Below are 15169 nucleotides of genomic sequence, written 5' to 3'. Positions count from 1 at the left end.
AGATAGTAGCCCCAATTATCAGGTGAATTTATGATGAAATTGTGTGTGACAAACAGTACTATCATGTCCTCTTACTTGAGGACTAGTTATCACTTATCTTTAGAACATGTGTAAAGGGTTGTATCTGCTTGGCTATATAAAAGGGTGAGATTTTCTTTCTGTCTCTCTTCACAATCTCTTTTACAGATTACCTGTGAGCATATCTCATTCCAGTTGAATGCTTATTCAATAATAAAACTGTTTTCTTTCTTTTCTACTTTTGTGAGAGGTTTTCTGGATTGGTAGGGTATTTTGTTTTTAATTGTATTTCTCCAACATAACATTTTCTTTGGCCAGGAATAAGAAGAGTAAGAATAAAGAAGGCACAAATGAATATTAGGAGTGAAAATGTGGACTCCAGCTAAAGTAGATGTTTAGAAATATTCTAGGGATAGTTAGTTGTTTAATCAGGGATTCATACTTGGGATAAGTCACCTAACAATTTAATTAGGACTACACTCCTTCAGGAGCTACTAGAAGCCCTTAGGCTACCTTTATTACTGTTTAACAACAAATGTTTGGCTAACTAGCAGAGACACAGAAAAGGGTTTTCATTAGCAAAATTAGTGGTTTATCAGCATACAGGATGTTAGACATGGGATCACACTGGTGAAATCAGTTGTATAACTATACATGGATTGGTTATCTTTTAAAGACCCTCTTCATCATCAGTATTTTATGTACAGAGAAAAAGAACCTAGTAAGCTCTTACCCTTAGGTATGGCACTTGTGTTACCTTGATCAGTGCTTCTCAAACTTTAATGTGCATATAAATTACCTGGAGATACCACTGAAGGGAGATTTGTGTCTTCTTCCCCATACGCTTAATTATTCAAGCATTTATTTTTTATCAATATATACTCATGGATATTTTATTCTTCAGGTTATAATCCAATATTATCATTATTTATTTTATTGCTCAAATTATTCTCTCTTTGACCACTGGGAGTTCTTTCGAATTGGCTTTTTTTTTTTTTTTTTAGCACTTCCTTACTTTCTGGCACTACAAGCTACTCCATAGCCACTCATATTCTTTTTTCACTGCCCCAGCCCCAGAATGGACCATTTCTTCAAGGAGCTCTCATTCCTTTTATTGGGGATGGTATTTAGAGACCAATATCTGGGTAGTGGACATGCTGACTGCTTACTAAGGTATCACTGTTTCTAGGCTTGAGCAACAGACAGAGCTAGGGAATAGATGTATATATGCTAACCCATCCTTGAGTGCAATATGTCACTTGTATGTAATATAGTTAGATTCTTTTCTTATTGATGGAATTTCAACCTGGGATCTCCTGATATTCTGGTTGACTTTTTAACTTTTATACAATAAAGTTACCTCTGTAAAGGCTTCACAAATGCAATTATGTTACCACCACCCCAGTACCATATAGAACCATTCCATCACTGTAAAAATTCCCTTGTGAAACCACTCTCCTTTCCCAGTGTCCACAAATCTGCTTTCCATCCCTATATATTTGCATTTTTCATAATGTCAAATAAATGGAATCATAAAACATGTAACCTTTTAAGTTTTGTTTTTCTCACTTAGAAAATGTATTGAAGATTCATCCATGTTGCAATGCATATTAATAGCTTGTTCCTTTTTATTGCTGAATAGTATTCCATTATATGGATGTGCCACAGTTTGTTTATTCATTCACCAGTTGAATGACATCTTGGTTATTACCCATTGTTAACAAAGATGCTATAAACATTCACATACAGGACTTTTGTGAACATCAGCTTACAGTTCACTTGAGAAAATAACTAGGATTGCCAGGTCATACGGTTAAGTGCATGTTTAACTTTACAAGAAACTGCCAACTTGCCTTTAAAAGCAGCTGCGCCAGCCTGCATTCCCACCACCAGGAGATGAGAGCCTTGCAGCCTCATCTTCATTTGCTGCTGTCCATTGTTTTGTTGTTGCTGTGAATTTTAGCAATTCTCACTGCCAGGTAGTTTACTTGTGCTTTTAATGTGCATTCCCCTATAATTGATGTGGAGGATTTTTTTACATGCTTATCTGTCCTCCATATATATCTTGGGTAAAGTGTATTTACCCATTTTTTTAATTGGGTTGTTTGTGTTCTTATTGTTGACTTTTATTTCCATTCTAAATACAAGGATTTTTTTTTAATCAGATATGTGATTATCAACTATTTTCTCTCAGTCTGTGGCTTGGTACAATTAAACCTGGTTTTAGTTTTCTACTTTGTAAAAGTCTGTATTTTGCAAGTTTTATACAATAAACAGGTTCATTGTATCAGTGAGAGAAAACAAAAAAGTGTAAATTTTTTAAAACAAATTCACATACTGAAAAATACCTAGAAAGCTATACAAACAATATGAACTAAATTTATATGTAGGTGTTATGGTTACCAATACTTTTCAATTTTTTTCCTTATATTTTTCTGCAGAGCTTTAATGTTTTATAATGAATATGTATCATTACATTATCAGATTAAATTCTTTCAAGAAGGCAGTGATAAGTATGATAAATTTTACACAGGTTTCCTTGAAAAGTCACTTGATTTCAAGTGACAAACTGGAAAGAAACACTTGCAACACACATGAAAAAGATCTAATTTTTTAAACATCTAACAAGCTACTACAAATTAAGAAAAAGGCAAAAAAAACAGAAAAATGGGCAGAGTTTACGAAATGTTCACAGAAAAAGAAATACAAATGGTTTATACATATATAAATAGATGTTCAACCTCCTTTATAATTAAAGACATGGCATATTTCAACAATGATTAAGTACCATTTCTAACTACCAAATTTTACTAAAGCAAACTTCCTGAGATGGGGCAAAACAGGTACTCACATACACTTTTGATGAAAATGCAAATTGGTACAGACTTTTTGGAGGGTAACTTGGCAACAGGAAACTTATTAAATACTTATTACCTTTTTACCACAATTCCACTTCATAGAATTTATCTTACAATGTATGTGCACATATGTGCTAAAACAAATGTAAGAGTTTCAATGCAACATTAGTGGAAATAGTAACAGACAGGAAGTGATCAAAATGTCCATCAATAAAGGATTTGTTAAATAAATTACAGTACAGAGTTCATTTAGTTGAATATGGGCAGGCACTAAAAGAATGAAGTAATTACTTAAGTAAGGCTACTAAAAAGAGCTCTAAACAAGGTTCAAAGAGTAAACACAGTATGTTCCCAATGAAATTCTCTTAGGCGGGGGATGCCTGGGTGGCTCAGCTGGTTAAGCTTCTGACTCTTGATTTCGGCTCAGGTCATGATCTCATGATTCCTGAGATCGAGCCCTGCATTGGGCTCCATGATGACAGCATAGAGCCTGCTTGGGATTCTCTCTCTCTCTCTCTCTCTCTCTCTCTCTCTCTCTGTCCCTACCCCACTTGCATGTGCGCTTTCCCTCTCTTTCTCAAAATAAATAAATAAACTTTAAAAATAAAAAATAATAAAAAGAAATTCTGTTAGGAATATACATATATACCCCTTGAAATGCCTACAGAAAACTTCTCGAAATATACATAAGAAATTACTCTAAGTGGCTATACAGCCCAGAAAGTATGTTGGAATAGTCTTGGTTGGAAGGGCGACTCACTTCTCATTATATGCCCTTATATAGCATTTAAATATTTTGTCATGAGAATACATTGCTTTCAAATGTTCTTAGAAGTTGTTTTAACTCATTACGATATTTAAAGTACTGAGCTGAACTACAGAAATTCAGTTACATTGTGTTGAATACTGCCCAACAGTACCAGAAATCAGAAATTTCTATGAATAAATGGTTTAAATGAAATATATACTAAAATTAAAACCTAGTTGTATATTTTGATTATAAAAAAACATATTAAGCTTATATAAAAAATTAAGCACTTTTGTAAGAAAAATCGCTACAGTTTTCCTCTTCAAGTCTATTTAAACAAAATCTACCTGAAAGATTACATGAGGGGCACCTGGCTGGCTCAGTTGGGAGAGCCTGCAACTCAATCTCCAGGTCATGAGTTCAAGCACCATATTGGGTGTAGAGATTACTAAAAACTAAATAAATAAACTTGGGGCACCTGGATGGCTCAGTTGGTTGAGCAGCCAACTTCAGTGAGGTATGTTCTCACAGATCATGAGTTTGAGCCCCGCATCAGGCTCACTGCTGTCATCAGCACAGAGCCCACTTTGTATCCTCTGTCCCCCTCTCTGCCCCCTGCCCTCCCCTTAAACTCTTAAAAATAAACATTTAATAAATAAATAAACAAACAATTTTAAAAAGAAGGATTACACGAAAAAGAATATAGCCCCAGAAAATTTTACAAAATTGGCTCTATAATCTGTTAAGGAGTACCTTTTTCCGGGGAAGTTAATATATATTGAACAGCAAATTTAAATTTTTCCTACAAAACCATATGAAACAAGCACCAGAAGAAATTGTGACAATGATTTCCTTTTAGTTCTATTTTTCTTAGCTAGTACTGAATATTTTTATAAGTCAGAAATCACTCCTCCCCAAATTATAACTTAGTTTTACATTGTCTAATTAGAATGATAACATGCTGCTTATCTTAAAAAATATTTTCTGTCTAGCACAAAGGCTCAAATATTCTACAAATATTGTCACTTGTCAGTTTTCTTTTGATAATGAGGTAGTAAAATGGTTTTTTGCAACTTCCTGTCTGTTTTACCTGCTATCAGCTTCTCTGTATCAGGTAAGTGTGTGAACTGTCTTTTGTATTCCTCATTCCTGTCTTTATAGGTGGCACTTGAAATCTGCAACAATAAAAAGATTAAATTTCCATTTAATTATAATCTTTATTAGATGAACTAAAAGGTAGTGTCTTGAACAAATTTAAATGGACTGTAAAATAACATGCTTCTTATGCAATATTTTGTACATTTTTATATGAAAAACTAGATACATAAACATTTCAAAAAACACCAAAAGCAAGCAAAGGAAGCTCCCAGCATGCTGGAGTAAGGAGTTTAGCAAATTCTCTCTACAAAAGCAAATAAAAAACTATCAAAAACATCATCTCAAATTATTGGAAATTGACCAAAGGCATGCAATAAACTGAGAAGCATTTTTTTCATGAAAATCTACCAAACTTAGAAGCAGCGGAAGTCTGTGGCACTGTTTCCTTGCCCAGTGGCCCTTACTCATCCTCCCCCATCGGTTAAATCACTGTGACAGTGTGACAGTTCCACGAGGGCAGTTGTGTAGGCTATGAAAACTAGCAGCTATGCTGAGCGAGATGACTGAGATGGTTCAGAGTGGAGAGCAGAAAAGCTATGCTCAGAAGTGAAAGGGAAAATTCTGAAGCTATCCACAAGAGTGTGAGGTTGTAGTCTCATTTGTGGCAAGAAATAAGCCCACTGGCAGATTAGCAGCAGACTTAACAAAGAGACCTTGGAGGAGAGACAGCCATAAATGGGGTTCATAAACTTCCCATGTATTCCTGGCTAAACAGAAGCTGCATGCATAGGTAGCAGAGACTACAGAGTTCCCATACTATCCACACATTCCTGGCTAGAAACAAGTCTTGGGGAAACATAAAAATTGAGACAAACTTGAAAACAGCCTGAACATTGAATACATTCCCCAACCTACACACAGATCTCTCAGCAGAAGAAAAAAGTCTTACTGGCTCTATGTATTTAAGCACAATTTCCAGGGCACCTGGGTGCCTCAGTTGGCTAAGCATCCAACTTTGGCTCAGGTCATGATCTCGCGGTTCGTGAGTTCAAGCCCCGCATTGGGCTCTCTGCTGACAGCTCATAGCCTGGAGCCTGCTTCAGATTCTGTGTCTCCCTCTCTCTGCCCCTCCCCTGCTCATGCTCTCTCTCTCTCTCTCTCTCAAAGAATAAATAAACATTAAAAAAAACTTCTTTTTTTTAATTTTTTTTTTTTAACGTTTATTTATTTTTGGGACAGAGAGAGACAGAGCATGAACGGGGGAGGGGCAGAGAGAGAGGGAGACACAGAATTGGAAGCAGGCTCCAGGCTCTGAGCCATCAGCCCAGAGCCTGATGCGGGGCTCGAACTCACGGACCGCAAGATTGTGACCTGAGCCGAAGTCGGACGCTTAACCGACTGAGCCACCCAGGTGCCCCAAAAAAAACTTTTTAAAAAAGCAAAATTTCTGACCAATCACTGGCTGACATAAGGGGTGACCACTAGGAAGCCAGCCTTGAAAATAAAAACAACATGGGGCGCCTGGGTGGCTCAGTTGGTTAAGCGTCCAACTTCAACTTAGGTCGTGATCTCACGGTTCATGGGTTCGAGCCCCACATCGGGCTCTGTGCTGACACTCAGAGCCTGGAGCCTGCTTCAGATTCTGTGTCTCCCTCTCTCTCTGCCCCTCCTTCGCTCGTGCTCTGTCTCTCTCTGTCTCAAAAATGAATAACCATTAAAAAATTTTTTTGATAATAATAAAAAAAAATAAAACCAACAACAATACTAAGCTGAGCAGAGATAAGACAAATAGATTTCACAGATTTACTCTAGGCAAGTTACTAAACAAACAAAAATCATCAATAACAAGCTTTAGGGGTAGGGAGGATGCAATTAGAATCCACAGTTGCTACAATACATTATCTTAATAGTACAATGTTCAACAAAAACTATGAAACATGCCAAGAAACAGAAAAATGTGACTCAAACTAAGGAAAGAGAAAAGCAGGGAGTAGGGTCTTTCAGGGTCCCCAAATACTACATTTAGCAGACAAAGACATCAAAGCAATTATTACAAATATGTTCAAACAACTAAAGAGAATCATGCTTAAAGAATTAAAGAAAAACATGTCAATAGTGATTCAACAAATAGAGAATCTCAACAAACACATTTTTAAAAAATTTTTAAGGAAAAAAAAGGACATTCTGGAGTTGAAAACTACATTCACTGAAATAAAAAATTCACTGAAGGGGCTCAACAAAAATTCAATATAGCAGGGAAAGAATGAGTGAACTTAAAGATTATTAGCAAAAATTATCCAATTTGAAGAACAGAGATGAAAAAGATTGTAGAAAATGAACAGACTCAGAGACCCATGAGACAAAATTAAGCGATTCAAAATACACTCAGTAGGTTTGAGCCACCTAGGTCATGATCTCACTGTTTGCGGGTTCTGTGCTGACAGCTCAGAGCCTGGAGCCTACTTCAAATTCTGTGTCTCTCTCTCTCTTTCTGCCCCTCATCTGCTCACGCTCAGTCTCTCTCTCTCTCTCTCTCAAAAATTAATTAAAAATATATATATATACACAACAGAAGCAATGAAAGGTAAAGGGCAGGCAGAAAAACACTTGAAGAAATAATGGTTAAAACTTACAAAATCTGCAGAGAAATATTAATCTATAGATCAAAGAAGCTCAATTAACCAAGAAGGACAGGGAAATTGTTGGACAATTGTTGACAACTGAAGGACAGTTAAACTGTGAAAGACAAAGAAGAACATGAATGCAGCAAGAGAAAAATGCCATGTACATACAGGTAAAAACTAGTATAATTAATGGTGATTTGTCAACATAAACAATGGAGACAGCAGACCTGCTTCAAAGAAATGTGAAAGGAAGTCCTCAGACTGCAAAGAAAGGCTATAGTATGGTAAACTCAAATTCACAAGAAGAAATGAAGCACACCAAAAGTGGAAATATCAAAAGTAATTAATTAAAATATATCCTAAAAGATATCTGACACAAGATTATTTTAAAACTTACATGGAAGAGCTCCTTCCATGATGAAAACACTCAGCAAGAAAGCAAGAATGTGTAAAAACTGGATCACCCACACACTGTGGTAGGAATATAAAATGGTACCGCCACTCTGGAAAACAGATTGGCAGTTTCTTAAAAACTAAATATGTAACTATCAATGACCCAACAATTGCATTCCTGGGCATTTACCCCTAGAGAGGAAAGCTATGTTCACACAAAAACCTGTACATGAATATCTACAGCAGTTTTATTCATCATAGCCCTAAACTGGAAATAGCCCAGATATTCTTCAGTGGATATATGGTTAAAACTATGGTACATCCATACCACGGAATTCTACTCAGCATTAAAAAGGAATGCACTGGGGCGCCTGGCTGGCTCAGTCAGGATCAAGAGCATCCAACTCTCAACCTCTGGGTTGTGAGTTCCAGCCCCACATTGGGTATAGAGATTGTTTTTAAAAATAATAATATATATATACATATAATAATAGATATGTACATATTATATATGTACATTCATACATACATAAACTTTAATGAAATGTTAGTATACAAAATAGATGGATCTCCAGGGAATTATGATGAGTGCATAGCCAATATAAAAGGTTACATACTGGTGGCACCTGGGTGGCTCAGTCGGTTAAGCGTCTGACTTTGGCTCAGATCATGATCTCATGGTTTGTGAGTTCAAGCCCTGTATCGAGCTCTATGCTGACAGCTCAGAGCCTGGATCCTGCTTCAGATTCTGTGTCTCCCCCTCTCTCTGCCCTTCCCATGTTCATGCTCTGTCTCTCTTTGTTTCTCAATAATAAATAAACGTTAAGAAAATTAAAAGGTTACATCCTATATGATTCCATTTATATAATATTCTTGAAATGACATAATTATAGAAATGGAGAATAATTATAGGAATGGAGTGGTTGCTAAGGGTTGAGTAGGGGGAAGGGACACTACAAAAAGGCTGTGTCTATAAAAATAATTCTTGCTGTGATGCAAATGTTCTGTATCAATGTCAATATGCTGCTTGTGATATTGTCCTATAGTCTTGTAAGATGTTGTCATTGGGGGAAAACTGTTCAAAGAGTACAGGGTATCTGTATCATTTCTTACAACTCCATGTGAGTCTAAAATTATCTCAAACTAAAAGTAAAAAAAAAAGTAAAAGAAGAAAGTTCATAAGGTTAGAATAAATGTGTTAATTCTATGTAAAAGGGGGAAATGCTTAAAGTAGTTTTAAAGCTGATTCAGAGGTCATTCCCCATACTCATGTTTGTTCTCCTCTGTAACATTTTCACCAGAGAAATAACACAAGTAAAATCATTTAATTATTGAGCAAAATGTGACTAGTGTAATAGAAACTCACTCTTGTATGTGGCTCATGGGATCGATGTCATTGCTTTTAAGTTCACATCTCATGTCTAAGAAAAGGTTTTTTGGAAAGGTAGATAGAGAATGCTAAGCTAGAATTTTTGTATTATTTTAATTTGGTTTGCATGTGCTATTTAAACTTTCTCATCGTCCTACTCTCTCTCTCTCAAAAATAAAAATAAATAAACTTAAAAAAAAAAGGAGGGGGGCGCCTGGGTGGCACAGTCGGTTAAGCCTCCGACTCTTGGTTTCTTTCAGCTCAGTTCATGACCTCATGGTTCATGCGGCTCTGAACTGACAGCAGGAGCCTGCTTGATATTCTCTCTCTGTTCCTGTCTCTGTCTCTCTCTTTCTCTCTCTCTAAGTAAAAATAAACCAACTTTAAAAAAATAAAATAAAATTTCTCATTGTCCTAGATAATCAAAAGGATATACTTAGGTTGAAGCCCTAATTAATAACCCAGTAACACATTACTATTTCAGTTACTTTCCACATTCTCCATGTCATTTATTTAAATATGCTAATTTACTGCTAATTTCTTAGTAGTCATGCTACTTTACCAAAATATTTTTCCATGTTGATATGGTCATCTTTAAAGAAGTATACATTGTTTTTAATGAAATATGAATTTTCTTCCTTCAGCCCTCTATTGCTTTGGATAATCAAATTCAAACCTTACAAAGGAAGATTAGGACAGCAGTCTAAAACCTAGTGCTTCAATCAGGTTTTTGCCCCCAAACTGTACTTTTTAATGTGACTAGAATCCTCTACTTTGCAAATCCAGTAGTCAATTTTCAGCTCTCATCTTATTCTACCTATCACAGTAGGTCACTGTGTCCTTAAAAGACTTCCATCATTTGCCTTTGAGGATGCCACACTTCCTAAGATTTTATCTCAGTAGTCAAATCGCAGTTTCTTTTGCTAGTTCCTGCTCCACCACCTGAGGTTCTAAACACTGGAGAGTCTACTTCTTTTCCCTATCCATATTTTTTCCCTAGGTGATCTCATCCAATCTTTATAAATCTGTTTTATTTTTTAATGTTTTTTAAGGTTTATTTATTTTGAGAGAGAGAGAGAAAAAAAGCATTGGTTGGAGAAGGGCAGAGAGCAGGAGAGAGAGAATCCCAAGCAGGCTCTGCACTGACAGTGCAGATGAGGGCTCGAACTCAGGAACCATGAGATCATGACCTGAGCAGTCAGGTGCTTAACCAGCTGAGCCACCCAGGCACTCCAAAAATCTGTCTTTAAATACCATCCATACTCAAAGTCTTCAAAATTTATTTCCTGCTTCAATCTCTCTCCTACGATTCATGTCATAAATCCAATTGTCTACTAGACTTTTCTACTTATATATCAAATATGCATCTCCAACTTCATTTTCCCAACTCCCAAAACTACTTCTTCCCCCTGCTATCTGCATCTTTCTCTTCTCCTAAGCGATGCTTCCATGCACCCCCCGTTGCACTGATCAAAAACCTAGAAATTATTATCCTTGATCTTTTTCTTCTTCTTCACTCACCATATCTGACTCCATAAGGAAACTGTCAAACAAGTCAATCTTATTCCCGACTCTTGCCTTCCCACAGAACCCCACTTCCATTTTCCTTTCTTCACATGGTTCATCGGTGTTCTTTCTTTGTCCCTCATAGGGCTCTCTCAAATGGCACCTCCTCAGAGATTTCCCAGACCATCTTGACTGAAAATGCTACTCCCTTCTATGTGATTCTCTACACCTTACATGCTTCTATTATCTTTAGAGCTTCTATCACTACCTGACATAATATTACACATTTGCAAAGAGAGAGAGAGAGAGAGAGAGAGAGAGAGAGAGAGGGGCAAACCATTAAAGACCTTTAACTATAGAGAACAAACTGAGGGTTGCTGGAGGGAAGGTAGATAGGAACATTGGCTAAATAGGTAATGGGTATTAAGGAGGGCACTTGTGATGAGCACTGGGTGTTCTATGTAAATGATGAATTACTAAATTCTACTCCTGAAACCAATATTACACAATATGTTAACTAACTAGAATTTAAATAAAAACTTGAAACAAAAAAATATTATACATTTGCTCAGGTGTATACTATCCATCTCCCAGTCAGCTCTAGAATGGCAGAGACACCTCCGAGTTCACTTAGAATAGGCTGGTGCATAGATGACACTCAAATGAATTATTAAGACTATTCCTGGGGGCCTGGCTGCCTCAGTCAGAAGAACATGCGACTCTTGATTTTGGGGTTATTAGTTCAAGCCCCATGTTGGGTGTAGAGTTTAATAAAAAATAATAATAAATACACTTTAAAAAAGACTTCTCCTATCTTAATTGATATACATCTACCTTTATCACTTATATGATAATAATTTCTCTGCTCATATATTCTTTTCATTTACCGTGTGAGAGACTCACCGTACCTCCTGATTCTGATGTCTTTCATCAAGAGTAGAACATTTTCAGCTATATTCTTTTTGAATGTTGCCTTTATGTTGATCTTCTGAAACTTCTAATGGAATCATAATGGACTCCTCTACTTTTCTCCTTATATCTCAAGCCATTCTCTTTAAAATTTTCTATCTTTATCTCTCAGTGGTACAGTGTGAATAACTTCCTCATATATATCCTTCAATTTGCTGACTTTCTCTTTATCTGGTATTTCCCACATCCACTGAATTTTTAAATTATTATTTCAATAACCATATTTTTCATTTCTAGAAGTTGAATTTGGTTGTTTTCCAAATCTGCCCAGTGTTTTTAAGAATGTCTTATCCAGGGGCACCTGGGTAGCTCAGTTGGTTAAGTGACCGACTCTTGATTTCAGCTCAGGTCATGATCTCATGGTTCGTGGGACTGAGCCCACGAACAGCGCCCTCTGTCAGTGCAGACCCTGCTTGAGATTCTCTCTTTCCTCTCTCTCTGTCCCTCCCCCAACTCATGTGCATGTGCACACACACACACACACACTCTCTCTCAAAATAAATAAATAAATAAACAAACAAACATATTAAAAAAGAATGTCTTGGGGCGCCTGGGTGGCTCAGTCGGTTAAGTGTCTGACTTCGGCTCAGGTCATGATCTCGCGGTTCGTGAGTTCAAGCCCCGCGTCAGGCTCTGTGCTGATGGCTCATAGCCTGGAGCCTGTTTCAGATTCTGTGTCTTCCTCTCTCTCTGACCCTCCCCGTTCATGCTCTGTCTCTCTCTGTCTCAAAAATAAATAAACATTAAAAAAAAATTAAAAAAAAAAAAAGAATGTCTTACCCACTTATTGCATGCTTAATTTCTTCTATTAAGTCTTAAATAATATCAAATAATGATTTTATAGTCTTTACCTAGTAGTTCTATCCAAAATTTTGAAGCAACTAATATGCTATTCATTGAATATCCTTCTGCTCACTCATAAAGTATTAAATTCAGGTCCCAAAACTTCATGAGAGATCAACTATAGTTGTGTACTCTCAGGAATGTTTCCCTCCCCTACCACCCCAAGCCCAAGTTTAGACAAATAAGCTTCCTTGTCTTTAATGGGCAGATGTAGGTGGATTTTTTCTTAGCCTACCTTTCACAGAATGTATAACTCTTCAAGAGTCATGGCTTTATAAGGAGTTCTCCGTTCTAATTCATACAAGTCCAAGACATGTCTTCTATCCCAGTGTAGCCATTAAAGTTTTCGTTACAGAGACTAATAAACTCCCCAGGGCTGCCTCAACATTAGCTCATGTGCTTACAACTCTGATAATCAGTTCCCTCTTCTTTTTTAGCCCTCGGGTAGTTCCCTTGTTATTCCGTGAGCCCAGACATTCAATTTATAAACATGTTTGTAACATTTCATACAGCATTTCTAGGTACTTTGTAACAGAGGAGTTTTTAAGTTAAATGGTCCTCTTTCCCAGCCTAAATGTCCATCAACTGATGAATGGATAAAGAAATTGTGGTTTATATACACAATGGAGTACTACGTGGCAATGAGAAAGAATGAAATATGGTCCTTTGTAGCAATGTGGATGGAACTGGAGAGTGTTATGCTAAGTGAAATAAGCCATACAGAGAAAGACAGATACCATATGTGTTCACTCTTATGTGGATCCTGAGAAACTTACCAGGAACCCATGGGGGAGGGGAAGGGGAAAAAAAAAAAAAAGAGGTTACAGTGGGAGAGAGCCAAAGTATAAGAGACTCTTAAAAACTGAGAACAAACTGAGGGCTGATGGGGGGTGGGAGGGAGGGGAGGGTGGGTGATGGGTATTGAGGAGGGCACCTGTTGGGATGAGCACTGGGTGTTGTATGGAAACTAATTTGACAATAAATTTCATATATTAAAAAAAAAATGGTCCTCTTTCCATATTGCCAGAAATGTTAGTTCCTATTCCTTTATAATTAAATCTAAAATTAATAACATATCTAGATTTTCAAACAAAATCTATAATTGAATATTAATGAATAAAATATTATTTTCAAATCCAATAGAAACTAGAAAATAAGTTCACTCTTTTTTATCAGCTACCAAAGTCAATGTCTAAAATATCCTTTTTACCTTGAATAAATTCAAGATATTCTGTGTGGAGGGCAACGTCTGATTACAGAAAACACCTTTTCTAAAGTTGCCAAAGTATGTTTCAAACATACTAATTAATCCTCTTGGGTTTTGTTTTTATTGTTATTTAACGGTATAACATTAATTAATCCTCATGGTGTACCTAATTCTAAATCATGTTTGTGGTAAGTTGTATCCAATAAAAAAGCTTACTTGTGAATAACATGACTATGATCATGCTATAAGTCAATGATAAAGTACAGAGTCAAGACTTATGATTTCTTGTATAATTAGAAAAAAGTTTATTATGATCTACAAAATTTCAACTCTAAATATTTTCTACCAAAACATAAGTATAGTAGTTATTATTTGTACATATATAATGTTTCAAAATCCATACTTGTTTTATCCTTAAAATGTTTTAGAACAAAAATATTCTTAAAATGACAAATTTAAACTCTAACCTCTTTTAAAACTCTCCTATTCTTTCTTTTTTTCCCTGTCTCCCTTCCAGATTCAAAGATCTGAGGAATATGAGATTTCATATCTTCTTTATTCTATGTATACTTGCCAAGATTTTCAAATATACACTCAAAGGAAAACACCCCTAAACAAATTTTAGTTACACAATTCAGAAAACTTTATAAATGCCTCCACTTTTAAAATACAATTATCAAGTAAATCAGCTATTAAAGAAATAAGTATATACAAATGACAAATATTTTTAAAGAGAAATTTAATATTAATGAAATATCAACATAAAAAGGAATGTCTAAAATTAAGTACCTTATCCAAAGCACTATTATTTCTATTAGAAAGCCCAGGTAAGGAGTGCCTGGGTGGCTCAGTTGGTTAGGCATCTGACTTCGGCCTAGGTCATGATCTCACCGTTCCAGAGTTCGAGCCCCATGTTGGGCTCTGTGCCGACAGCTCAGAGGCTGGAGCCTGTTTCAGATTATGTGTCTTCCTCTCTCTCTCTGCCCCTCCCCCACTCACACTCTGTCTCCCCCCGCCCTCTCTCTCAAAAATAAACATTAAAAAAAAAAAAAAAGTCCAGATAAGTATGTCATTTCCTAAACATAAGCAACAGAAAATCTCAAATGCTTTTTTCTACTTTTAAAAGTTACTAGCTCAACATCATGAAGAGAAGTTACATTAAGTAAATGCATCTTCTGCAGACCTCTGAATGCTTTTCCTCTGGAACATTAATCTACCTGGAATCATCATTTTAGTCAGGAAAAAAAAAGTGTTTTTTTTGTTTGGTTGGTTGGATGTGGGGTTTTTTGCGGTATATTTTTACTAACAGTTAAAGGGCAAAAGGATAAATATTTGTTTGCCATTAAGTTTATTTCAAGTTTATTCTCTTCCTTTTCACATAATTATTGTTATACTGGGACTTAAAAGTTATTAATAAAACTAATTTCTCACACAGTAGGATTAAACATTTTCATTTTTAAATATAAAAGAAAATAAATATAACCATTAAGATTCCTATCTTTAAATTACAGGATTGAAATAGAATATCCACAGCTA

At 35.9% G+C, this 15169-nt stretch overlaps 1 protein-coding gene across 2 annotated transcripts in view; it reads right to left on the bottom strand.

Annotated features, from left to right (window-relative positions):
• GRAMD1C (GRAM domain containing 1C) overlaps positions 1-15169 on the bottom strand; it is a 102193-nt gene that overhangs the window by 77194 nt on the left and 9830 nt on the right. For both annotated transcript variants that reach the window (XM_049629411.1, XM_049629412.1), the window contains exon 3: positions 4715-4799. In XM_049629411.1, coding sequence (XP_049485368.1) covers positions 4715-4799 — 85 coding nt within the window. The remainder of the gene's footprint in view (positions 1-4714; positions 4800-15169) is intronic.

The sequence above is a fragment of the Panthera uncia genome, chromosome C2 (genome assembly GCF_023721935.1).
Source record: "Panthera uncia isolate 11264 chromosome C2, Puncia_PCG_1.0, whole genome shotgun sequence".
Lineage (NCBI taxonomy): Eukaryota > Metazoa > Chordata > Mammalia > Carnivora > Felidae > Panthera > Panthera uncia.
This window is presented reverse-complemented; position numbering and strand designations above follow the sequence as displayed.